This window comes from Podarcis liolepis (genome assembly GCF_965112155.1).
Source record: "Podarcis liolepis genome assembly, chromosome: 1".
Taxonomy (NCBI): domain Eukaryota; kingdom Metazoa; phylum Chordata; class Lepidosauria; order Squamata; family Lacertidae; genus Podarcis; species Podarcis liolepis.
The window spans coordinates 102766765-102791298 of NC_139554.1; the positions used below are offsets into that span (position 1 = coordinate 102766765).

The window sequence follows — 24534 nt, forward strand, 5'->3', positions numbered from 1 at the left end:
AGTAGAAGCATGTTTACTCAGTAGTCCCACCATGTTCAGAGGGGCTTATCCTCAGGTTGGTCTATATTACAGCCTAAAGTATACAAGCAATCAGTGGACAATACAGAACAGCACACAAGTAGAGATTTTACCAACGACTAAACATTTTTTTTATTTAAAAGAAAAAAATAAATACTGCAGAAACAATAACCAAACATACAAAGTGACGGACATATGTTAAAAAGTGAGGGTGTCTTGCTGAAACAGTTAACTTATTTTTCTTTTTACAATACTTAAATACAGAAAGCACTTGCCAGCTTTTTTTTTTTTAATACTGCCTTAAGCATACCATTGCATCAATCCAAAGCATATTATGGTGGCAATATATCTGGAATTTTTGTGGAAATAATACTTCAAAAATGAAGCATTTGAGAAAAATGCTTGCATTCAACAAGTCCTAGAGACACCCTCGGCAGAGTTCTGCTGTGTCTGCTAAAGCATAACAACATCTGCAAACTATTTTCAAGATTGGCTTAGTGGATGTAACAATAGTCATCAGTCAGTGAAAAGGAATTTGACAGAATCTGGGTCACACAAGTAATGTTTAATGATCACTGTCTGGATATGCTTGCATTAGACCTTTAGGATTAATGCAATATCCAGTTTCCACTTGGGACCCCTTAAAGGCTCCGCTGTTCTTCAGGTTCCTCCTCCCCCTATTTCCTCAGAGTGCTCATTACAAGTAAACAGAAACGTGTAATAAGAGACAGTCATCCATATGCAGCCATTTTAGAGATGCATCATAATAAGAGATAATTGGGTATGTTGGCTCATGTGCTAACTTAAAAAACGAAAAGAAAAAAATGAAACAAAAAACAAAAACACCCAGTATAGAATTGTAGAAAAGTCATAGAGCAGAGCAGCACTTATTTTCTTACACAGTGCTGGGTTTGGCCTCCTTCACACCCAAGGAGCAGCTTAGGAGGACAGTAAGACTAAAATTCCTTTCTAATTAAGGACCTTTTTATAACTAAATCGTAGCACCATTTGTTTAGGTCTTGCAACAGGACGTCCATACAGTATACAATTGCCTTATGAAGAAGCCATTCAAAAAATTGACTTTCAGGCCACTATCAAATTTCTCATTACAGTCACAATGGAGAAGAGGAAGATTCTGTGTTTGAGAACTACTCTTAACAGATATTTCTTCAGCTTCATTCCATATAATTAGAAGCTTATGAAGGCTATTTTATTACTGATTTCTTTAATTTCTTCCTTCTCTAGTTGCCTCAGGGAGAAAAAAAGATTTTAAAGCATCTTTTAACAAAGTGTTTTCCTCTGGATGACCTATATTTCCTATTTCTTTAACATAAACCAAGAGGAAAAGCAATCATATTCTCTCTTTTTTGGTGGGGGAGGGAAACCAAACAGTCTCAAAGGGGCAAGCTTCACAATGAAGGGAATAGGAATATCTTGACTTTCTTTTTTTTTTAAGCAATGTTTTAGATTGTAATCAAAATCAAAGTCGGTATTCAAAAAATAGATCTAAAAATAAGTATCCTCCAGGACATCATTTCTTCAGGTGCTACCAATCCTTTCACTTCTTTAGCACATTCACATAGTTTCCTTCGTATTTGGTATTTCATCCAAGTAACATTGACATCCCTTCAGAATCCATCTCTTCCCACAGCTTCCTCTACATACCAGCTCCCCAAGTACAGTTTCTTGCCTATGGAAGGTGAATCATCGCCTTTTATCACTGTCATGCCCTTACAAGAGACCATTTTCACTGGGCACTTCTCGTTGAGTCTTCACCTATCCCACCCAAACACAATTGTCCTTGCTACCTCCATTTAAGGAATCAAAATCCTTCACATCACTGTGCAGCTCTTCGCTTTGTCCTTTCGCAGATCTGTGGTGACTGTAGAAAGTTCCGGCCGGCCTGGCATGTGTGAAATTCGTTTAGTTGCCCTCTGAGACTTGTTCCGCTTAACATTTTTATTTGTTTTGTTCACACAGGCCAAGGTAGCAACATGGAAAATGTCCCTTACGCTGTTTTCTGACTGCAAGGCTGAACATTCAATGTATGTGGCTGCTCCAATCTGCTTGGCCATGTTTGCACCCTGTGGAGGTAGAGGAGACTAGATTAGATTACAGGCATCAACAGAAATCCAGAGAGAACTAAGACAAGCCATATAATCATTACTCTGGGATGCTGTTTTAGAGATAATGCTTTGAGGAAACAAAAGGCAACACATCAGGCAAATAAGGAGGAGAATCCACTGTCCTTATAAATACAGAAATCAACCTAGAACTTGCAGATTATTGGCCACACCAGTTTTAAAGACTTTCTGCATTGGACATGGAGACCAAGAGCATCTTCAATTTAAGCACCCTCAACCCCAGCTTACAAAGTAGCCTTACAAGGAAGGAACTGAGGAGTACAAGCATAGCTGCAAAAATATATCTGATCTATTTACCCTTTTGTTTCTGACCTGAAAGGGCATGTAGGGCCAAGCAGAGGTAGCCAACATGGAGCCCTTCAGATGTTGTTGGCCTCCAATTCCCATGAGCCCTAACCCACGTGGATGTCAGGGTTCTCTATCCACAGCAATTCATAAATTTAGGTCAATGGTCTCAAGTACTGGTGGTGTGTCTTTGTGGCCATCAGCAATCCTAGGCTGGTGTTCCTGCTAACCCGCCCCACCAGCAGATCTCATGCAAGGTCATTCACACCTCTGGAAATTTCCAGAGATGAGGACAATAATTCCCTCTAGCAGAGTTAGTACGTGTGGGAATGCAAGACCAGCAACAACTCCTTACACAGACCAGATCTTTGTGACACTTTAGCCTTCAGTGGGTTAAGGAGTTTGCAAGGACTTCCCTTGCCAAGGAGGCTACTTTGCCTTATCTGTTGTGGTTCAAACCACTGCTTATGCAGTAGATAAAGTAGAGTTTTAGGTTTGGGTGTCTGCCATTCCCCCCCCCCAACACAGGTTGAATAGTTTAATGTGTTCAGATTCTGACCTACAGTAGTTGACTTTAAGAAACCCCCACCTAGTTGCAGAAGAGAAAAATCCAGCCATATGCCGTCAGGTGACCCCACTGAATTCAGTCTCTAAGCTCCCTTAAAGCAACAGACTGGAGTCCTTCAGAAACTAGAAGTCTATGCTAGCTTCAGGGTTTCAAACATCAGATGGCATCTGTTCCATCTCTAAGCAGGGCCAGTTTTATGCCAGAGGCAAGCATACAGAATAGTTTGACCTTGAAATCAATAGGGCTGACTTCCAGATAAACATGGCTAGAATTAAAGTGTGTGCCTAGAGAACGTGGTGCAGGCGCATCAAGGGGAAAGTTATTTGTCAGTCAAAACGTTCAATTCTTTTTCTAAATCAATAGGATTAAACTTGGGGGAGGGGAACCCTGTTTACCATACAAATCACGCATTCTACTCCCACCTTGCTATTTACCACCCCACAAAATTACCAAAAGCTTTCAAAGCATAGATAAGGAAGTCACCCACTGCAGTTCTGGATAAGATAAGAGAAAAACAAAATGCTACAGAGATTTCCTGTGTAGCACCAGAGTTTTGGGGAAAACGCCACTTAACTAGAACTTGGACTGTCTAAAGATTGAGGTTGTACAAACAAAAGGTTTGCCACTGACATTAGGAAACGCCTCGTGTACTTTGTCACTGTACTACATCCTGTCAAACTGAGATGATTTGGAAGACTTCCAGAAACCATAGGCTACTGGATGTTCAGAAAAGCAGTTGGAATTTTGGGGACAGGAGCAATCCTCAGACACACAGCCTTGTGCAAACTTTTTAATGGAGGGCAGGGAGGGGGAGAATGGGGACAGGAGACTCAGTCAACATTAATTAAACAGCCTGTCTGCTAATGACTGAAGTGGCAATCAGAGGGTTTTGGATTGTACTAGTCAATTAATTCCCAGTGAGTAAAGTCAAAAACATTTTGTTGGAAACCACTGAGGAGAAGAAGAATGGAGGAGTAACCCTGCTTCATATATTATAGAAAAACATTATTTATAATCTACAAAAATGCAGCCCTTGGAGGCCAACGTTTGCAGCTATGGAACGTACCAGAAAAGCCTTGAATCATGACTATTACTTGGAAGCCACCACCCAAAACAGAAAGACACTGTGGTCTTTCTTGTCCCTATTCTAGGGAAGGCCTATTCTGTGGTGTTCTAATGCTGTTGGACTCCAACAACAGCTTCAACAAGCATGAACAACATCTCCCTCCCTGGTGCCACCCTCTGTGCCTGACCAGAGATAAAAGAGCACAGACATTGTCGGGCTGTGCCCTGTATCCCCACATCGGCGAGGTGGTGGTCCAGAAGATCATGATCGGCCATATCAAAGGCTGCTGACAGATCTAAGCGAATCAGCAGTCCCGACCCACCTCGGTCCAGTTGTCACTTGACATTAAAGTGTACAATCCTTGTGAGATGTGAAAAAGAAAAGGGGGAAGCCCATAACATTCTATACAACTAGACAATTCTATCAAAAACAGGGACCCTGTGAAGAAATGGGACACTGAAGCCCAAGAGAACCCAGCCAAATTTACTCAGAGGTAAGCCTCACCAATTTCAATGGAATTTTCTTTCAGTTAAGTGTGCCTTAGAAGTGGGCAGATTGTTGGTCTTACACAGGACTGATGTTTATGGAGCTTTACAAAATACTATGTAGCTTTCATGTCATAATCCCATGGGGAGAGGAAGGCATGCAATTACTTTTACATAAATGTCCAGTTTCAAGTTTGAAGAGGTATACACACTCGCAGTGGTTCTTCTCAAAGAAAAAGAGCAGTTCTGTTTTATGGCTTAACAATACAAAAGAAAACAAAGGTTGCACTCTTCCTCTCCAGAGAGAGAGAGAGCAGAACACATTAAAGCCACGTGGACCTATGGCTGGCTTAGTTATCCAGACTGAACAACATAGGAAATGGGTGGAAGAGGAGCAGAATACAGACAAATGTGGATGGAGCATAAACTGCAGGGTATGCTGTGTCTAGAGCTCCCTATTCCTTACTGGGGAGAATTATGGACTCCCCACTAATGAGGAGAGGCGCTTTCTTCATCAGCCTGATGCAATACCAAGTATGAAGTGGGACTATGCAACAACACTAGCACTGCTCAGCACCCACTTTCCTCATCTTGACTGAGTCACAGGAACATTGGAAGCTGCCTTAAACTGACTTAGACCACTGATCTGTCTAGCGCAGTATTGTCCACACTGGGCTGTGCCAACGTGGTGTCCTCCAGAAGTCTTAGACTACAACTCCCATCAGCCCCAGCCAGAATGGCCAATGGGCAGGAATGATGGAAGTTATAGTCCAAGACATGTGGATAAGCATCTGCAGGATGCCAGGTAGGGTGGTCTAAACTGACTGGCAGTGGCTTAGCGGGGTTTTAGAGAGAAGCCCTTCCCAGCCTTAGCTGGAGATGCTACTGACTGAACTGTTTGCTTAAGAAACATATGCTCTACCAGTGACCTACAACCCCTTAAGTCAGTAGCATACAGCATCTGATATAAGAAAAGTACAGATCCCAACTGCTGATCACCAGCAGTGATGAAAAGTGGTGTAATATAACAAACACTCTTTGCAGCACTGTGCCCCAAGGAGGATTTGAATGAATCAAGTCAGAAGTGTGCATCATTCATTAACAAGCAAAACACGACATAGCACTTACCTGATCATAAGATACTGGTGTTTGCCTATGATTGGACAGCTCAACTAGTGTACTAACATCCGTGCGCAGGTCAGACTTGCAGCCAACCAGAAGCATCTTGGTGTTGGGACAAAACTCCTGGATTTCACCTTTCCACTGTAAAAATAGTACAGTGTTAGTATCCTGATGCCATAAGAAACACTGAGGCGGCCATCTAACACAATGAGATGCTTTAAAGAATCATGCTTCAGTTGTCAGCTGTACTACAGTGAAGCACTAGAAGGAAACATTTGGTGTAGCACTCCCTGCAGATTTTAAAGTGAACTTATTTGAAATAAACCAGTACAGCAATCCTTCAAAATCTGCAATTCTCCCAACTTTTTGATGCAATTATTCAGTTTAAAATAATGTACTTCATCTGAGCTTATGCATACTTCTGTTTGGGTTTTTAAAAAAATGTTTATTGTTTATTTCTTGTATTATGAAAACCAGGAATAAAATATTCTTTTATAAATGAGGACATCCATCCCTACCTGCCTACAGATAGGCCAGCTGCCATAGCATACATTACGTTTTCCCTCCCTATGACTCATTCACTCAACTGACTGAATAGATATAATCAAGGGAGTTTTCTCAAAGCAAGTTTAAACAGCTGCCCAAATGCCAAGTTACAAGCAGGTCTTACAACAAAGGAGAAGCATATAATTAGATCAAAAATATGGTCTTAACCCATGTCATACACACAGATGGTATATAGTCCATACTGCAGGGAACTTAAAATGTGAAGCTTAAACCTTGAATACAATGCCATCTACGTTCTTTCCCCAGGTGCACAGGACTAGCATGTAAAAACATCACAATTGCCAGATGGTCACATGAACAGGAATTCTAGCATTCAAGTACATTGCAGGGCATAAAAATGAATGCAACTCAGCAAAGTAGACAATCATGGACAAACCATTGAAAACTGAATTAATGTTCACTCAAGTCATGTGCACTTCAATGCATGGAGTGAAGGGACGAGACAATGTCTGTAGACTACCATTTCTGACCTCCAGACGAAGCTCTGTATCCCATAATCTACTGGCCTTACTAGCTGGGGGAAATGGGTTTTGTAGATCAAAACATCTACAGGACAGCAAGCTGGGGAAGGTCTTTGCACATATCATTTACATGTATAAAGAGCTCTGTGCAATCCCACATTTTCCAGGTTTCCCAGGTGCACAGAAAATATTTGCAAAGGGCTGCTTATATTTCAGTCCCAATGAATTCACTGGGACTTAGCGACAGCTTACTTTGCTTAATTGCACCCTCTGCATACACCACTGTCTCCAGCTGATGGTTTGCGGCTCACAACTTGGTCATGATCCACCCTAACTCTGCCACAAACACCTTATGGAAAGATATGGGAAAGTCTGATGCGACAGAAGCATAAGGTAAGAATCTACAAGTCAAAAGTGCTTTCTGTTGCAGGCTGAAGTTATTAATGTATTTGGAGCCTTGAGAGAGGTTGAGGGTCAGTGACGCACCCCAACATAAAATCAACAATAGCACTACTGTTTGTTGTGTTCCGCAGCAGTTAATCACTGCAATACACTTGCGACATGGGAAGTAACTAAAGCTGAGTTCTAGGGACTTGCTTATGTTGCTCCACAAGTCAAACTGTTAGCGTAGAATCTGAACTTTTCTCACCTTTCCTGAGTCTACTGGGCTACACCTCTGTAGGTCATATTAGGCCTACAGTTCCAAAGTTTTGTTGATGTTGGCCATGACAGCAGTAAGCAGGGCATGAGTAATGTTTGTTTTAACCTCTTTGAACGGTGGCAGGAAGTAAAATGTGGAAAGGGAATTAAGAGCTCTCACTATTGGAGAAGAGGATTATTTAACCCCTTCCCTTCCCCAAAACTTGCCAAGGCAAGGAGGCACCAGCTGATCCCAAGGACTTTGTTCATGCAAACAGTAAAGATTATGGCAGCCATTTTCTCCAGAAACCCAGGAAATAGTGCCCATGTCTGGCAGCATCCAGGGCTGTTGAAGATTTTTCTTGACAGCAATCTAACCTGAGCCTCATCTACACACGGCACCCTTCCATTTATGCACATGACCTCTTGGTCATCCACTAAGAACCTACGAAGAGCCCTTCTGGATCAGATGAAAGACCCAGCTAGTCCAGCATCCTGTTCTCACAGTGGCCAACCAGATGCCTATGGGAAGCATGCAGGCAGGACCTAAGTGCAACAACACTGCAATTCCCACCAAGTGGTATTGAGAAACATACTATCCCAGAGGAAGTATATATATATATATTACTTTTGAGCTTCTGGTGGATATCCTCCTAATTAAACCAAAATCAGCAAGGATTGGCTCACTCATGACTACTGAACAATTCAAACTCTGGTTCTTCTTTCATTTTCAAGGGGAAGTTGCATCAGAAGGAAGGGCGCATGCCTTTAAGAAGTATGCAGCAAAATATAAAAGAGAGGGGCAGAGTCAGTCTTCATACTGTGGCACACCAAAGAAGAACGGACCTCTGCTCTGACTTTAGGAATTAGGTCTGGACCAGAGATCTTCTCCTTGTGTGGCTGAACAAGGATCATGCGGATTTTGGCTCTTTTCACTTGCTAAGTGCATGAATACTAATTATATTGATCAAAACAGTATGCCAATAATTGTGCATCCTGTCTATATACATTCAACTATGAAGCTGAAAAGTAAACTGATTGGATTCCATCTAACTACTTATCAGGGACGGGGAACCTGTGGACCTGTAGATGCTGTAGATTATAACTCCTATCATACCTAACTGTTGGCCATGCCGGCTGGAACTGATGGGCATTAGGAGTCCATCTGGAAGCTCACTGGTTCCCCATTCTGGCCCTATATATTGTCTACTCTGATTGCAGTACCTATCCAAATGCCATTGGCCAGGGAGTTCATGTAACTGTGTGTCAGGGATGGGAAACCTATAAGCCATCAAGATGTAATTGGGCTCCAAATCTCATCAGCCCTGGCCAGCATGGCCAACTGTCAGGCAGGATGAGTGCTAAAATTCAACAACATGTGCAAGGCTGCAGTTTCTCCACTCCTGCCAAAAGTCTATAATTAGGGATTGAATCAAGAGACCTTCTCCAAGGAAATCACATGCTGCCCCACTGAGCTAAGAGTTCCTTCCCAAGGTACTAGAGCCCAAATCCCCCTCAGCACAGGGATTTGAATCTAAACCTTAGAGAAGGATTTTGAAGTGAAAGCCACCTTTACCCCATGATCAACACTTGCCTGGGCCAACACACCTGAAACCTGGGGGAGTAATGGACTAATATTTTTAGCCTCTCAGTTGGTTTGCATAATACTTGGGAGTGCAGCAATAATCAGCCTGGCTTTTACACTTCAAGATCATATATGCAGATGGCAGCAGTGACATATCCTAGCTCTGCATATACATTTAGAGTTATTTTCCATCACTTACCTTTTTCAACACACTGTCAAGTGTTTCTGGACGGCTTATGTCAAAACAAATTAAGACGGCATCGGAATCTGGGTAGGAAAGTGGGCGGACATTATCATAGTAAGGAGACCCTGTTGAAATAAGTGAGATCATGTTATGGGCGGAAAATAAACATTATGTATACAGAGTTAAATGACGCACCCTAAGCGTTCCATCCATGCCTCTGCTATATTTCCCTTTGCTTCCTCACCCACTTTTTCAAGATCTCGCCACCCGCCAGAATCAAGAGTGCTCCATATCCTCAGTAGGTTATTGTTAATTTAGGTCAGCTTCAAGCAAATTGGCACCATATTTGTGGTGGCTACCATAAAGCTTGGTACAGCAGATCACCACGCGTGTCAAACCATGACCATGCAGGCCTTTCCCATACTGATGTAAGGCTTCCTTCTGGCCAATCCATGCAGCAGTGATGGATGCACATGTGGAGCTGCTGCTTAGGAATGAGTTACACAGATGCAGTTCTGAGCTTCCATTCAAAGGTCAAAACAATCTGAAACTCTTCTGATGAGCCTGGATTATTAATGCATAATATGGCTAGAAAATAAGGCTCCCCAATCTCCTAACTTTGAGCCAAGGTCACCTAGTAAAATCTCTTTTTTAAACAGTGCTTTCTTATTCCATTTAGAACAGGTGTGGATAACCTTTGGCCCACCAGATTTGGCTAAACTACAGCTCCCATCACCCCTGGCCATTGGCCATGTATGCTGGCGCCAATGGGAGCTGTAGTTCAGCAACATCTAGAGGGTGAAATCTTTCCCACAACTGATTTAGAAGGACCATGGCAATACAACATCATGCCTAATTATTGTATCAGTAGCTACAGATGTAAGTTAGGCCCAGTTGTTATCCCAGAACCTTTCAGAATCTGTTTGAGTGTTGGACCTGCACATGTGATTAGGCTCATTCCAAGTCAGGGTAGATGTGCTTCCTGCAAAATGCTAGTTTTTACACAACCACTTTCAATAGTAACTAAGACCAGTAATCTATCACCTTCAGCAAAAGGCAAAGACGTCTGCAAGGAAAAACAGTAGTTGCCTTTGCTATGAAGAGCCACACTGGTACCCGCATAACTAGTAGATCTTGTCAAGGGTTAACTACCTGCATCTAGGCAACAACACAAGGCAACACACCTAGAGATTGGTCCCTCCTGAGGAAAAAAATGCCTTTCCCTGCCTTGAGCTGTTTGCATAGTTGCAGGAGTGCACAGACAGGTTTGCACAGCCTCTGACTCAACAAGTCAACCATACACTGCGGTCACCATGGCTTAATAAGCCTCCTATTTGTGCTGCCTGCCTGGAACTTAAAGGGTCGCGATCCCTTTAATCCCAGGATGACCTCTTCTGGATCAAGCCAATGGTCCATCTCATTCAATATCCTGTTTCCCACAGTGTCCAAGCAGATGCCTCTGGGAAGCCCAAAAGGTCCTCCTGCTGCTCCCTGGCGACTTATAATTCACTTGCAGAGAAGAATCTCGACCAGCAACCACTGATATCGGGGCCACATTCAGCTCGGTGTGTCAAACACTGCGGAGACTCAGTATAAATAAGTCATCACTATTACGCACAGCCACAGCCCACATAGGTCCCATGGTGTCTGGCAAAATACATTTATATGTAATTATTAATATCCTCTGAATATATTACATCAGGAACATTATCCGCACCAAATATCAATTAGATCTTTGCAGCTCTCACAGTTTAATGAACTGCTAGAACCTGTAACAGCTAATTAGAGGGGGATTTCTCTTTTGGTATTTACGTTCAGCATCTCCTTGAGAGCCACTGCCTTTTTGGCAGCTTCCGGCAAGGCAAAAGAGCTTGCTGAAACAGGCCATCTCTTAAGGAACTCTATGGCTTATTTTAAATGACCAAGAGCTCTCTACCAGGAATCCAGAGGAATAGAATTCAAACTTATCAACATTTCAGGTGGGACCTGCAACCGCGTAAAATGCTCCTGCCAACCATGTCATCTTCTAGGATGTGCTATTACACTTCACCTGGGAAGGCAGGCGAACTAACGCCAGTGTACTGGAAGAAGCAAAGATCACCAGTGTTGAAGCAATGATTCTTCAACATCAACTTCGTTGGACTGGTCATGTTGTGTGGATGCCTGATCATCGTCTTCCAAAGCAACTACTCTATTCCGAACTTAAAGATGGAAGGCGTAATGCTGGTGGTCAACAAAAGAGTTTCGAAGACTCTCCCAAGGTAAATCTTATAAAATGTAGTATAAACACCAACAACTGGGAAACACTGGCCTGCAAGCACTCGAATTGAAGAATCTTACTTGGCCATAAGTGATCGCCAAAGAAGAAGAAGATTCCATTCCTGCACCACCACCAGTTTTTTCCTCTGAAAAGTCACTGTTCCACAACCACTGAGCATGCTCTGTCCTCACTGGATTATTATTGGGGGTTCCCACACGCTTTTTTGTACTTCTCCATACTTTGGAATTCCCCATAACCTGCCAATCCTGTGAGGTGCTGCCCATTTTGGTTGCACAAGAATCCACACTTGGGAGAAGGGAGTTTACTATTTATGTACAGGATTATTGGAAACACATTAGGTGTGTTAGGAAAACACTAGCTGGTCAGGTTCACCCACTGGGGTTGGGGAAGCTGGTTGTATTCAAAATCTCCAGGATTTAAATGGATGAAATGAAAACAGTGCTTTCAAGGGCTGTACAGAAACAACGATGCAATCGTATTAGAAAGACGCTTGTGTGCAGGTTCCTCCTCCTGGCAAAAGAAGCTCCTGCTGTTTCAGGGTGTAGTAAGGTAAACAGCAAAAGGAACTCGGTCTCAAAAAACAGACCAGCTGGGCAGCTAAAGACCACAAGGAAAGAATTTGAGGAATGCTACTTTTGAAGCAAACAGGAACATATGGGCTGAAGCCTTGGCAAACAGAAGGTGGTCTGCTCAGTCTGAAAGTTTCCTCCAGATTCTCCACAGCCTCGAATCACATGCCTGTGTATTGCTACTGATAGCTTCAGTGCGTCAGAAACCTATCGTAATGCTCATCTCTCAGCACAAGAGTTAAACGTGCAACAGGCTATTTAAACCTCTGCAGGAAGTGGAGATTTCCTTTTTCCTAGCACAATATCTGATTTCATGTGCCTTGTCAAAGCAGGCACGGGCAATGGGTGAAACAGCCTCTTATCGGTTCTGCAAGCAGCCATTAACCTTTGGGCTGGGTCCCAAGAGCCAACATTTGTCAGGCTGCAGTTTGGACAACACCGGTAAAGGCATACTTTCTCAGGGAACTAATGGGCCTGGGTCCATTTTATTACTGGGGCAGTACTGCCAAGTGACAGCTGTATTGCGGAGGCAGCAGCCTGACGTTATTGGACTCCAATTCCCATCAGCAAGGCCAATGGGGTGAGAGGATGGAGGTTGTAGTTCAACCATGTCTCGACCACGGGTGTTGGCTACCCGTGCTGTAAGGTATTCTTGCAAAACATGCAGAAGTCCATCTGCCCACACCTGTCTATGGAAGCTAATTTTATTTTATTTTTTGAGTTCTTAATCATTACAAACCCCCATGAGGATTACTACCGATGAGGCTACTATTGGGAAAAGGAAAGTGGACATTATCCATGAGGACATGAGATGATTTGTCTGTCTAGCCAGGCATTGGTTACTCTGACTGGCACTGGCTATCTGATTTTTCAGGCTGGAGAGGTGCTATTTCCAGTCACCTGATCCATTTAACACTATCAGTGGCTTCATAAGTAACTAACTGAAGCCTCCATGCACTCCTCAATTCCAGATAAAGGGGTGAGGACAGACTACAAGCTTTTGCCTTTGGGTTGCGAGCTTACCAAAGACCTGATGGATCTTGGTCTGATGCAGCTTATGTTCCCACATATATGGTGTTGGGGAATCTGTGGCTCTTCAGTTGTGGTTAGACTCCAATTCTCATCAGTCCCAGCCATCATGGCCAATGGCCCAGAGTGAAGATGACCTATAGTCCAACCACATCTGGAGGGCCACAGGTCCCCTAATTCCTGTTCTTATGCATCTCTTAAAGTCAACCAAAGAATTTCATGGCAAGCAGAGATTTTAAAGCAATTCTTCCAGCTCTAGTGCTCCATCTACTGCACCAGATTGGCCCCTGGTGCAGCATTCCATGTGCTAGATGACCTCTACTAATTTCAGAGTGTTAGGCAGGTGTAGATCACATTGCAATTTCCACCCACAGCTATCACTTAGCTCTAGGCATAGTTGCCACCCTCCTTTCTCATCAGAATATTCTGAAACAGGTATGGGCAGGATAAGGCATTTGCTTTTAAGGATCATTAAAATTTGGACAGAGACGTTGCTTGCTCAAGAGAAGAGTGAAGAGCCTCACCCAGGAAAAAAAATTCCTTAGACACATACCTAAGTGCTCAGTCACCACTCCTCAAGAGGTCTATCGCACCATATATGTACATGCATACGTATGGCATGCACTTATACCAGTCGGATCTGTGATTACACTTACTATGGACAAAAATTTCCTGTTATTACAATGCAGCATGCTAAGACAAGTATATGAAGCTTTCACATAAATGAGACAAGCTGCCATTCTTCTCTGGGAAAGAATGCAAGGGAATGAATGGGAGGCTTTAAGTGCATCCTTTGAGAGTTTGCAGAATTCAGATGCTTCACAAGAAATGTGTTTTCTCTCTTCTTTCAAACAAGCAATAGTGGGATCCTTTATCAATGCCCAAAGAAGACAGCCACTCAGAACAAAAGCCGAGAGATAGAATTCAATAGGGCATTTCATCATTCCAATCTCCTTACCAGAACAAAATCCTCAGAGCCTGAGGAATCTTGGGAATGCGTGTCAAGTCTAAACAGACCCTTTTCAAGGCAGCTCAATAGCATACTCTGTTCAATCTTTCTCCAAGATGGTCTCAGAAAATGCGAAACCATGCTCAACTAAAGAAAACGAGCAGATTGACAAAATCACTGTGACTCCAACAAAGCTTCAGATCCAGATTTTGTGAAATGTATACCACACACGGATACCTTTTTCATCCTTCTGCAACCTGGTGCCCTCCAGAGGTTGTTGCTACTATAACCCATACCATCCCTGGGAATTGGGAGTCCAAAACATTGGAGGACACCAGGTTAGGAAGGCTGATTTCTAGCCACCTCTAAGTTTGCAGGAACTGTGAGTATGGTTTCATAAGAACATGGTAACAGTCCCGCTGGTTCAGAACAAAGTCCTACCTAGCCCAGCATTCTGTCTTCACAATGACCAATCAGATGACAATAGGAAGCCCACAAGAGCAACAGGAATGCCATGATAGGATTTTGACTCTAAAAGTATGCTTCAAAGTAAGCCTGTGCTACTTGTGTAAAAGTATATATTAGCCTGACTCCATGTGGACATTTAAAGCAGCTAAGCGCTCAAAAAATGCAGTTTATAATCCCATAGACAAGACAGGAGATGAGCAAAACTCTGCCATTACACCTTGCATGAAAGTTGCCAAAAGGAAGCTAAGGAGTTACAAGATCTCCTGTCAAAATGGAGCTTTGGAAGTAAAGATTGTCCACTCTGCTTGCTAAGCTGGTGGCAATACCAGGCTGAAAAGGACATGCTGACGCAGCATAACCAAAAGTTTTGGCTTAAGTTTATGTGGCTTTTCACTGAGTAATTCTATTGCATCATGTCTGATGTGATCTCTGTTCAAAGTACAGACTTCTTGTTTGCTAACAATAAATTCCCCATCTGCTGGGGCTCTGTAAACTGTTGTTCTATGTGGGGACTAATAATCTCTAACACTTTTTAGGATCCACAAACTACAACTCCAAGGATTCTTTGGTGTTTTTTTCCTCATGCAGGCTTTGGGTTGATTACGGCAATGATTTTGATGATGAGAGAGGTTGAAATATCATACTATCACTTAGAACAGTAGAAAAGTCTGTCACTACCATTTGTTACAGACTAATGTCAGATCAGACTTAGTGACAGCCAGCAGTAACTTGTGGTTGATCTTTGTGTCAGATATCAGCCCATGACCCCGGGGTGAAAGACTGCCTCAGCATGTCCCATACCAATGCCCTAAGCTGACCAAGTTATCAATTTGCATGTTCATCTCTGAAGTTTACAAGTTATATTCAAAGTACTTGGAAGTCGCTCTCCCTAAGTAGCAGGTATTTGTTTTACAAAGTAAGGCAGGGATGGGGAACCTGTTGCCCTCCAAAGGTTGTTGGACTCCATCGTTCATCAGCCCCAGTCAACACGGCCCATAATCAGGGATGCTGGGAGCTAGAACATAAAAAAATCTGGAGAACCACAGGCTACCCATCTCTTAAGTAAGGCTTCTCACATTCCAACAACTGACTCCATGAAAGTTTTAAAGTTAGATCCTAGTCATTTCCAGCTAAGGAATACTGGATTCAGGGTAATTGAGTAACCAGTTACTAAAGGCTACAAGAGGAAGAATGCAATTCAGGGGTTAATTCATTTGTCAATAATAAGCACCCTCTTTATGAGGTACACCAAGATTCTGGAACTTATACAGAACTCTTCAGGGGATCAGACAGTTTTGTCTGCTCTATATAGAGTGAAAGACCACAGCAAGCTCAACTCATTAGGAATCTGTGCCACTCTTTGATACTCTTGTTGAGAACGTCCATCCCAAGTCCACATTTTCAGGTTTCCTTGATATTCTGCAATTCATGAAGTATTTGGGATATATAGTTAAGCCCATAAGATGGCTGCAACTGCTTCATGGTTTTATGGTGCACCCATGAAATTTGAATTATGTAAGAGAGTCAAATTTTAATGAGGGAAGATAAAATATGTGTTTCAGCTTTGATAGGATATTCAGCAGAAGCCAGACACAGGTAAATTGTCTTTATGGATTCCATTAGACAGGATCTGAAGAAGCTACGAGTAGCCAAACATTATTCTGAAATGATCTTGTTAAAAAATGAGCTCATTTACTGCTGCTGCATGCCATATAGTAAGACTACAGAATTATATATGATTTTCTGCAAATTATTCCACAGCTGCTGTGAAGGGGGAGAGGGTGGAAATCAGATACATATCCAGCCCAATTGCATTAATGTGCAATGCTCAAATATTTCTCCATCTAAAGATTTAATACCAGTATACCCTCCCCAGGAAAAGTCAAGATATTTCAGGGGTGCAGAATGAAAACATCTTGCAAAGTCATCCTTAGATTTTGTGGGTATCGTTCTGTATACCATAAGTGAACCATCTGTGCCACAAGGGCACAGGCAGGAAGAGTGTGACACAAACACGGACCCAATTGCAGAAAGAACCCTAGGCCTGGCTGTGGCAAAGAGATGCGTGCTTGCATTTCTACCAGACTTTCGTACACTGCCTGCTCCCCAGCTTGATAAACTAGAAGTTAAACAAGCTGCTGGGGAGTGCAAACATACTACAGAGTAGCAAACTCTCAGAATGCATGGCATTCTTGTTAAAAATGTGGTCACCATGCTGTAAACCAGCCTTGGACAAACTCCCAAAGGATCTGAAGGGCACCAGGTTGACAAAGGCTAGAAGAAACCATTCAACTTATTGCAACTTGCAGCTTCAGTGGCGCATGTCTATTTTAGCTGGGATAGAATGATATCACAGCTTCCACAGGGTTGACTCTGTAGAGCAGCCTCTCTACACCTTGGACCCCCAGATGTTCTTGAAGTACAAGTCCCATCATCCCTGACTAGGATGCTGGCTAGGAAATGGTGGGAGTTGTAGTCCAACAACAACTAGAGACCCAAAGTTGAGAAAGGCTGCTCTGGAGGAAGGAATATATGGATTGCCATTCAAGTGTTTAGGGCAAAGCCTAAAGAGATTGTCGTCTTTGTTTACTGATTTCTGGATCTTTGCTGTTGACCTCAGTTACAGTAAGACCAGAATTACTTCTCCAAATGGTTGCATTTAAAGTCAAACAGCAATTAACTTCAGTTAATGGGAAACACTAAACATTCAGAAATGTTCATGCAAGACAGGTGATGATTTAAAGGAGATATACTTGTTTAATGGGGTTAACACTGGAGACTAATAAACTCATATGGAAATGTCTTGGGAATACCACTATCAAATTAAACTAGCATCTAAAAAAAAATAGTATTTCCTAAGTGGTATCATTAAATGTGGGTCATTATTTCTGTGTGGTTATTCTACAGTAGAGACATTCTGTAGTCACTAAACTGTAGGATTTCCAATACTATCTTTCATGTGTTTAAATTATCTTATTTTGTCCCATTGCTCTATAAAAGCATTGCAAAAGGTAAAGGTTAAGGTACCCCTGCCCGTACGGGCCAGTCTTGACAAGACTCTAGGGTTGTGCGCTCATCTCACTCTAGAGGCCGGGAGCCAGCGCTGTCCGCAGACACTTCCGGGTCACGTGGCCAGCGTGACGAAGCTGCTCTGGCAAGCCAGAGCTGCACACAGAGACGCCGTTTACCTTCCCGCTAGTAAGCGGTCCCTATTTATCTACTTGCACCTGGGGGTGCTTTCAAACTGCTAGGTTGGCAGGCACTGGGACTGAGCAACGGGAGCGCACCCCGCCGCAGGGATTCGAACCACCGACCATGCGATCGGCAAGTCCTAGGCGCTGAGGTTTTACCCACAGCGCCACCCGCGTCCCGAGAAAGCATTGCAAGAGTGTTGCCAAAACTTTAAATAATGCAAATCCTTCCAGACAGACCATCTAGAATAGCTTAGTTGTTTTACCCTATTTTGCTCTTCCAATACAGTTGTCCCCAGTTGTCTTTGATAGGAAAATATCACACTATATTGCTCATAATTAACCTCTGCAACCAACTCAGCTGTTGCAGATCTGACCTACTTAAGCTATGACACCATACTGGAAAATGAGGACTGTTGAGGCCAAGCCCAGATCTTGACTTAGACTAATAAGACCTGTCTTTTAAAAAGGGTTAAGAAACTGCCATACAGTAATAATTCCAACACAATTACAGCTGATCTTATCTAAACAATCTACAACCAGGAAACAAACTCAGAGATGGCAGATCATAAGATCTGAGGCCCAGATAACAAGGTGTCCAAATCTGTATTTTGATAAATAACCAATACGTTGAATCACAGATCATTAAGAAGTGTCTGTAAAATACCAAACTAATATATTGAAGGCCTCTTTGAATCAATTTTCATATCCTGTCTAGAATGTGAGGCTATGCCTTGGTCCATGTTAAGCCCAGGAAGAAAGAATCCCAGATCCAGTATGGTGTGGTGGTTAGTGTGTTAGACTAGGACCAGGGAAGCTAGGGTTCAAATCTCCACTCATCCATTTGGGTGATGTTGGGTTAGTCAATGTCAGTCCATCTAACCTTCCTCACAGGGTTGCTGTAAGGATAAAATAGAGACGATAGAACCAACCCTTGTTGGAAAAGTGGAATATAAATGTAATAATAAATAACTAAGTTTGGAATAGGCAGAAGAATCCACTTTGAGTAAGTCCCAGTGGCAAACGTCTGAAGGAATGAGCAAGCAAATGTCAATGGCAGTCTAATCCCATACATATTCACATAGAGTAAGTCTCATTGAGTTCAATGGGACTTTACTTTCTGACCATTATGCAAGATACAAAAAGCATAGATTAAGGTCAGTCCTCATGCACAAAAAAATATATTTAAGAAATAAAGTCTTGCAGATGCGATAAATCCCTCCTCCCCCTTTTAATTCCTTTGCCACTCCCTCTTCATTTCATGTTCATTCTCCTACTAAGGCAATGGGAGGTGGGGGTTGGGGAGAGAGAATTTAATTTGGCTTTATCACAGAAGAGTGAAAAAGGCAGCAAGCATTCCCCTGTAGGAGAGAGAGAGAATGAAAAAGAACCAGAACTGCCAGCCTTCACAGCTGTCATCCACATCTGGAAGCATGCATTCCAGTGATGCCAACAGCAGTAATGTTCATGTTAAGGCTGCCAAGGCAGAAAGAGCTTAGCTGTGGTTTCTTCAAAAGAGCTGTACAAGTGTTGCCAGATTTACAAGACAAGCAGAGTCTTGCCACTTCAGCCTTTTATCGCCTTCAACGTGCCTTCCTCACAGGACACCCCTTTGTGTGCCACAAGCAGATTTTGTGCTTAGGCTCTTGCTACTGGCAGGCAAGTAAAATAAAATAAATCTTGTCCACTTCTTGAAGTTACTGCAAAAGCCATTAAGTAATTCAACTGCGCTTTTCATTCTACTGTGAAAAGAGAGAGTGTGTGTGTGTGTGTGTAGGGGGTATCTTCTCCAGCTCCATTTTGCTTCTCTGCCCTGGGATGGATGGCTTCTAGGTTGGGTGGTCTGCTCTCTTCCTGCATTTGGTGACAAGAGACAGCGCTCACATTCCCTTGCTAGCTGCTCTCAGCACCCTGTACATTCCTTTGTCTCCCTCTCCTTGGTCGCCCTCTTGCACTCTGCCACAGAGTGTTCTTTAATCTGTCATAAACGCCAGCGAACAAAGATGATTTTAACTCTCCCCCATTAAGCACAGTGCTTTATAGCCCTCATCTCTGCCAATGGATTATCTCTGCAGGAACTTAAAAAACAACCCAAAAAACTTAACACATTTCATATAAACTAGCACAATAGGAAATTATGTCCTTAAGAGAAAGAGAGTGCTCTTTGGAAGAACCTACTATATGCTCCAAGTCCTCCCCCCAAAAGTCTTTAGAGAACAGATGGGGAAAGTGCAGCCCTCCAGATGTTGCTGGACTGACTCCAACCAACACCAGCTCCAGCCAGCATGGCCAACAACCAGCAATGATGGAACTGTAGTCCAACAACATCTGGAGGACCACATGTTCCCCATCTTAACTTCAGAAGATACTAGCTACGATGACTCCCATACACTCATTTCCACCATAAACCAACTAGCATCCTTTGGAACAGGGAAGGCCAACTGGCATCCTAGATATGGCTCCAAGGCCATTATAATCTTGGTGACCCTACCAAGAACCTTTCCAAGTTGTAAAAAGGTGCAAAAAGCTCCCTTTTGGATGCTCTATGTCAGGAGCTGCCAACATGGTGACCTGTGGATTCTGCTGGATTCATCATCCCTGACCACTGGCCATGCTGGCTGGCGATGGCAGGAGCTGGAGTCCAGCAATGTGTGAAGGGCACCATGTTGGTGACCTCTGTTCCATGTAATGCCATGCTTAAATGTTATTCTCCACAAAGGAGGCTCATGCTACTAAATGGGGCTAACTTTATTATTATGGAGCCAGCCTCTATACTAGCTTTTTCCAACCTTGGACTACAGCTCCAGTCAGCACAAGGCAGCATGGCCCAGTGGTCAGGGATGATGAGAATTGCTGTGCAACAATATCTGGGTACCCGAGGCTGGGAAAAACCGCTCTAGACTACTGGCTGGAGTGGTTCCCAAGGTTATGAAACTTGGCCACAACTGCTATAGAAGAAAATGAACATTTGTCCCTCAAAACTGGATTTCTTAGCTGATCCAAGCAAGTTGTACTTTTTCTGCATTTCCCCCTAAATCAAGGTTCTACAAGACAGTGGCTGTGACTCTTATAGGAAAGGCAATAATGACTTGAACTACGTGGCCAGCCATCAATTTGGAAATGAGGTGGGTAGCATGGTACAGGAGTAATAGTAGAAGAACACTGCTTTCTTTAATCAAACAGGACTTGGGAAACTGAGCAACAGAGGACAGCCTTTGCAGGCAGAAGGTTCCAGGTTCAATCCTTGTTGTCTCCAGGAAGGACTCTTGCCTGAAACCCCCAGGAGCTCCTGTTAGTCAATGCAGACCAGTGTTTCCCAAACTTGAGAGTTGTAATCCAAAGCAGCTGGAAATCCATCATCCCTAGCTAGCAAGACCAGTGCTCAGGGAAGATGAGAATTGTAGTCCAAAAGCAGCTGGAGACCAGAGTTTGGGAAACACTGGTGTAGACAATACTGAGAAATCAACCAATGGTCTGGTATTAAGACGCTTCATCTGCTGCTAGTCTCCTATACCTACTGTACCTACAAACAGGCAACATAATCAATGAACATCACAACCACTACCAAACTCCAGTTTTTCTTTCTCACTCGCTTAAATTCCATGTCTTCAGAAGCTTTCTCACCCCCTGCTGGTTTTACAGCCAAACACTTCCAATGAGTAACTTTACTTCTCATTATGCTGAGTTGAAGGCTTCCTATGCATGGTTTTTTGGGGGGGATATTTGGAACACTTAGAAGCAGAACCTGAGGAGGAGTGAGGACACGGCTCAGCAAGGAAAACATCCTCTCACACTTAGGCATTTGTGTAGCTGCTAAGCTCCTTGTTTCTGTATAATCACATATTACCAAAAGGAGAACACATGCTGATTTTCGCAGCAGCGGCGACAAATATTAAAATGAAAGGCTCATGATAGGCCGTAATAACCCTCTCCCATCTGTTCAGTTAATTATCCCAAGAACCTTTATAGAGTCAAGCCGGGAAGGGGAGTTAGGTAAACACGATTGTCTCAGTCCCACCACAATGCAGAAATTGTTGCAATTAAAAAGAGGGGGCAGGGAGGGAAAGGAGTCAGGTTGCATTAAAGTCCATTAAAGTAAAATAAAAAAAACTAAAAGGCAAGTAGTTACATCATCTGCAGGGTGTTAACAACAGAGGCTACAGCAATGGCTTGTAATTATATACAAGCCAATGTGAGTCACCAGAATGGCATGGAAACAGAACAGGCATTCCTGCGAGCAAGAAAATCCCTTACCAGAAGTATCCCAGAGACTGAGTTCTATCCTTTGTGTGTCTATTTCAAAACTGGCCGTGTAATTCTCAAACACGGTGGGGACGTAGTTCTGGGCAAGGAAAGGGAGAAAACACAAATAGTAGATTACCATCTCTTGAATGTTTGCACCGCGTATCAAACACATCTTTCTTGTAAATTGGGGGGGGGGGGAGACCACAGAGATTTCAGCCTAAATTGGCCCCTCACCCTTCTTAATTGTTTAACCATTTCCTAACTACTGAGGGATTGGACCGTTTTCACTGAAAACCAACAAAGCGTTTGAAAATAGGCAACTTACACCAGCGGGATGGGCTCGTCAATTCCAGCGCGGCGCTGAAACCCACGAGCTATAAAATACGGACAGATCTAAGAGCTTCCCTCCACCACCACTGGGCGCGAGGCTTGAACCGGCACTGCCTCAGTGAATGGGTCTCTAATTCGAACGCAGGAAGAACGTTCGAGTTCTATCCCGCATTCCACGCGTGGCTCACAATAGGGCACGAGAGAGAGAGGTCGTCTTAAAGATGCTTTATTTTTATTTTTTTTTAGTGATTCCTGTGAGGGTGGGGTGGGGGGTTAAGCATCCTGGGATCTCTTCTGTGAAAACGGTCTAACCCGCTTTAAATTGGCTTCCCACAGATTTAACAGATAGCGCTGAAAGTTAACTTTAACCAAAAAGAAATCACAGCGCTCCTCTTCGTAAAAGAACCACGTAGCGCTAAATTCCTAGAACTCAGACAAGCGGGTCCACACGTACCTCCGGGAAGCAGTCCTTGGCAAAGACGTGCAGCAGAGCCGTCTTTCCGCACTGAGTATCCCCAACCACGACTATCTTGCACTTCACGTTTTGATTAGGATCCATGATCGATTTGCTGGATAATTTCTGGCTGGCTCTTCTTTCCTTCATTGAGGTGTCCTTCGCCCTTCCCCCCGTCTTCTCTCAAACAAAACCAACGAAATGGCACGATGGGGAGCAGAAACCAAGAAAAGCAGAAGAAACCGCGCGGTTCGCCGCCGTGCGCTCGACAAGTCCTTTCTCTCTCCCCCCTGCTGCTGCCGCTGCCGCCGCCGCCGCCGCCCCCTCTAAAGTTCTTCCTTCCCTCCTAGCAGGTCCGGCTGCTTGCAAACTGCTTTGTTTCACTCCGCCCTGCCCGGATTTATATGCCCCGCCGCCTTCCAATCCGGAGCTCAAGGAGAGAAAGTAAGCGATCCGCCTCTTGTCCTTTTATGGAGCCTGCAAAGCGCGGCCAAGGAGGCGCCTTCGGCCGGCTGCGACGCGCCCTCTAGGGGAGAAAAGCCACCTGGAGCAAGCGGAGGGAGGACTCCGCACAAGGAAGGAGGAAGCGGCTTCGGTTTGTTTTAGCTGCTGCTGCTGCTTAGAAACCCGAAGGAAGGGCGGGAGGATGTTCTGGCCACGAAACTCGCTCGATCGCGTTCCTTGAGACAGACACTTTCAAGGAGGTCTAGTAGAATCGATAGCCTTATTTATTTTTTGACTGCCGGGCTTAACAGCATTTTGTGGCAAAGCTCAGCCCTGGCAAAAATCTTTTTTTTTCCCAGTCGCAGGACTGAGCCCAGGGATGGGAGAAGCAGGCGCGACGCAACGTGCCTCTGGTCGCGTGCAGAGTGCATGCCTGCCCTATCCTCACCAGTGAGCAACTGCAGACACACACTATCTCTCCCCCCTCCCTCCCTCCCTCTCCCCCACCCCCTACTCTCTCCTGCACTCCAGTCCCCAGCAACACTTTAATGCAGGTATTAATGTCTGTGGGTATGTGCAATTAATTAACTAATTAAATTTACCCTACCAGTATGCTCCCTTTCCTCACCCAAAAGCAGCTGAACCAAGGTATCTGTGGCGAGATTGGTCAGTTCAGTATTTTTATTTACTTGATTGGGGGTGGGGTGGAGGGCAGCTACGCCCAGGGCTGCACATGGAAGGCTTTGAAGCAAAGTGGGGTTTTCATTGGAATCAGAGTGTTGGGGTAAACCGCTTTGGAAAGAGAATCATGTGCTGAAATGTACATACATGCAGCCAAGCCACATCCTTCTAGTGAGGAGGGTACTTCAGAAAAATGCTGATGAACTAAGAGTGCAACTCTTCCCCAGTTGACCTAGGGTCCTGCATTAATTAAGTATTTTTATTTATTTACTTATTTTTTCGGGGGGGGGGGGGAGCTGCCCATGGTGGTGGTAGAAAAGGCTACAAGCCAAACAGGACAAGCTCTGAGGAGTTGTGCTTGGGAAAGGGATTCCAAGGGGGGAGGAGACTTTTTGCAGATATATTAAAGTGAAAGGTGTATCTCTTAAAGGAACTGACCATCAGATACAGCAATGTAATCTGATACCATCACCGGCTGATAAAGTCTCTGAGAGCTTCTACTATACTGTAGTAAATTTGCTGGCCCTTAAAGTGTCATCAGACTGTTGTTGTTGTTTCGTTACAATGTTTTGTTATTCCCACAGTAGATATGGTCCTCCTGTGTAGCTGTTTGGTAAAGTCGTTCTGCAAAGCGCAAGCTTGATTATGCTTAAAGTGAGACAAAATATTTTCTTTATAAGCTGAGGAAAGGGAAAGAATAAAATGAATTCAATCAGTGCAGGAGCTTAGAATGGGAAAACAGTTCTCAAACTGGCGAAATGTGTGAATC

General features: G+C 43.6%; 1 protein-coding gene across 1 annotated transcript; it reads right to left on the reverse strand.

Moving 5' to 3' along the window:
* Positions 1 to 125: 125 nt before the first annotated feature.
* On the reverse strand, positions 126 to 23046 carry RND3 (Rho family GTPase 3). The gene is made up of 5 exons (XM_083511900.1): positions 22641 to 23046; positions 21866 to 21953; positions 9140 to 9249; positions 5695 to 5829; positions 126 to 2102 (listed from the first exon to the last, which is right to left on the reverse strand). The coding sequence occupies exons 1-5, from the start codon at positions 22788 to 22790 to the stop codon at positions 1851 to 1853; spliced, it is 735 nt and encodes a 244-aa protein (XP_083368026.1). The 5' UTR covers positions 22791 to 23046; the 3' UTR covers positions 126 to 1850.
* Positions 23047 to 24534: the final 1488 nt, after the last annotated feature.

Excerpts from the sequence above, each read along its gene's own strand:
- RND3 (XM_083511900.1), bottom strand. The coding sequence starts at position 22,790 with ATGAAGGAAAGAAGAGCCAGCCAGAAATTATCCAGCAAATCGATCATG. Across the intron at positions 9,250-21,865 it reads CAGTCTCTGGGATACTTCTG|GGTCTCCTTACTATGATAAT; the intron begins GTAAGGGATTTT and ends TTATTTCAACAG. Across the intron at positions 5,830-9,139 it reads TTGACAGTGTGTTGAAAAAG|TGGAAAGGTGAAATCCAGGA; the intron begins GTAAGTGATGGA and ends CTATTTTTACAG.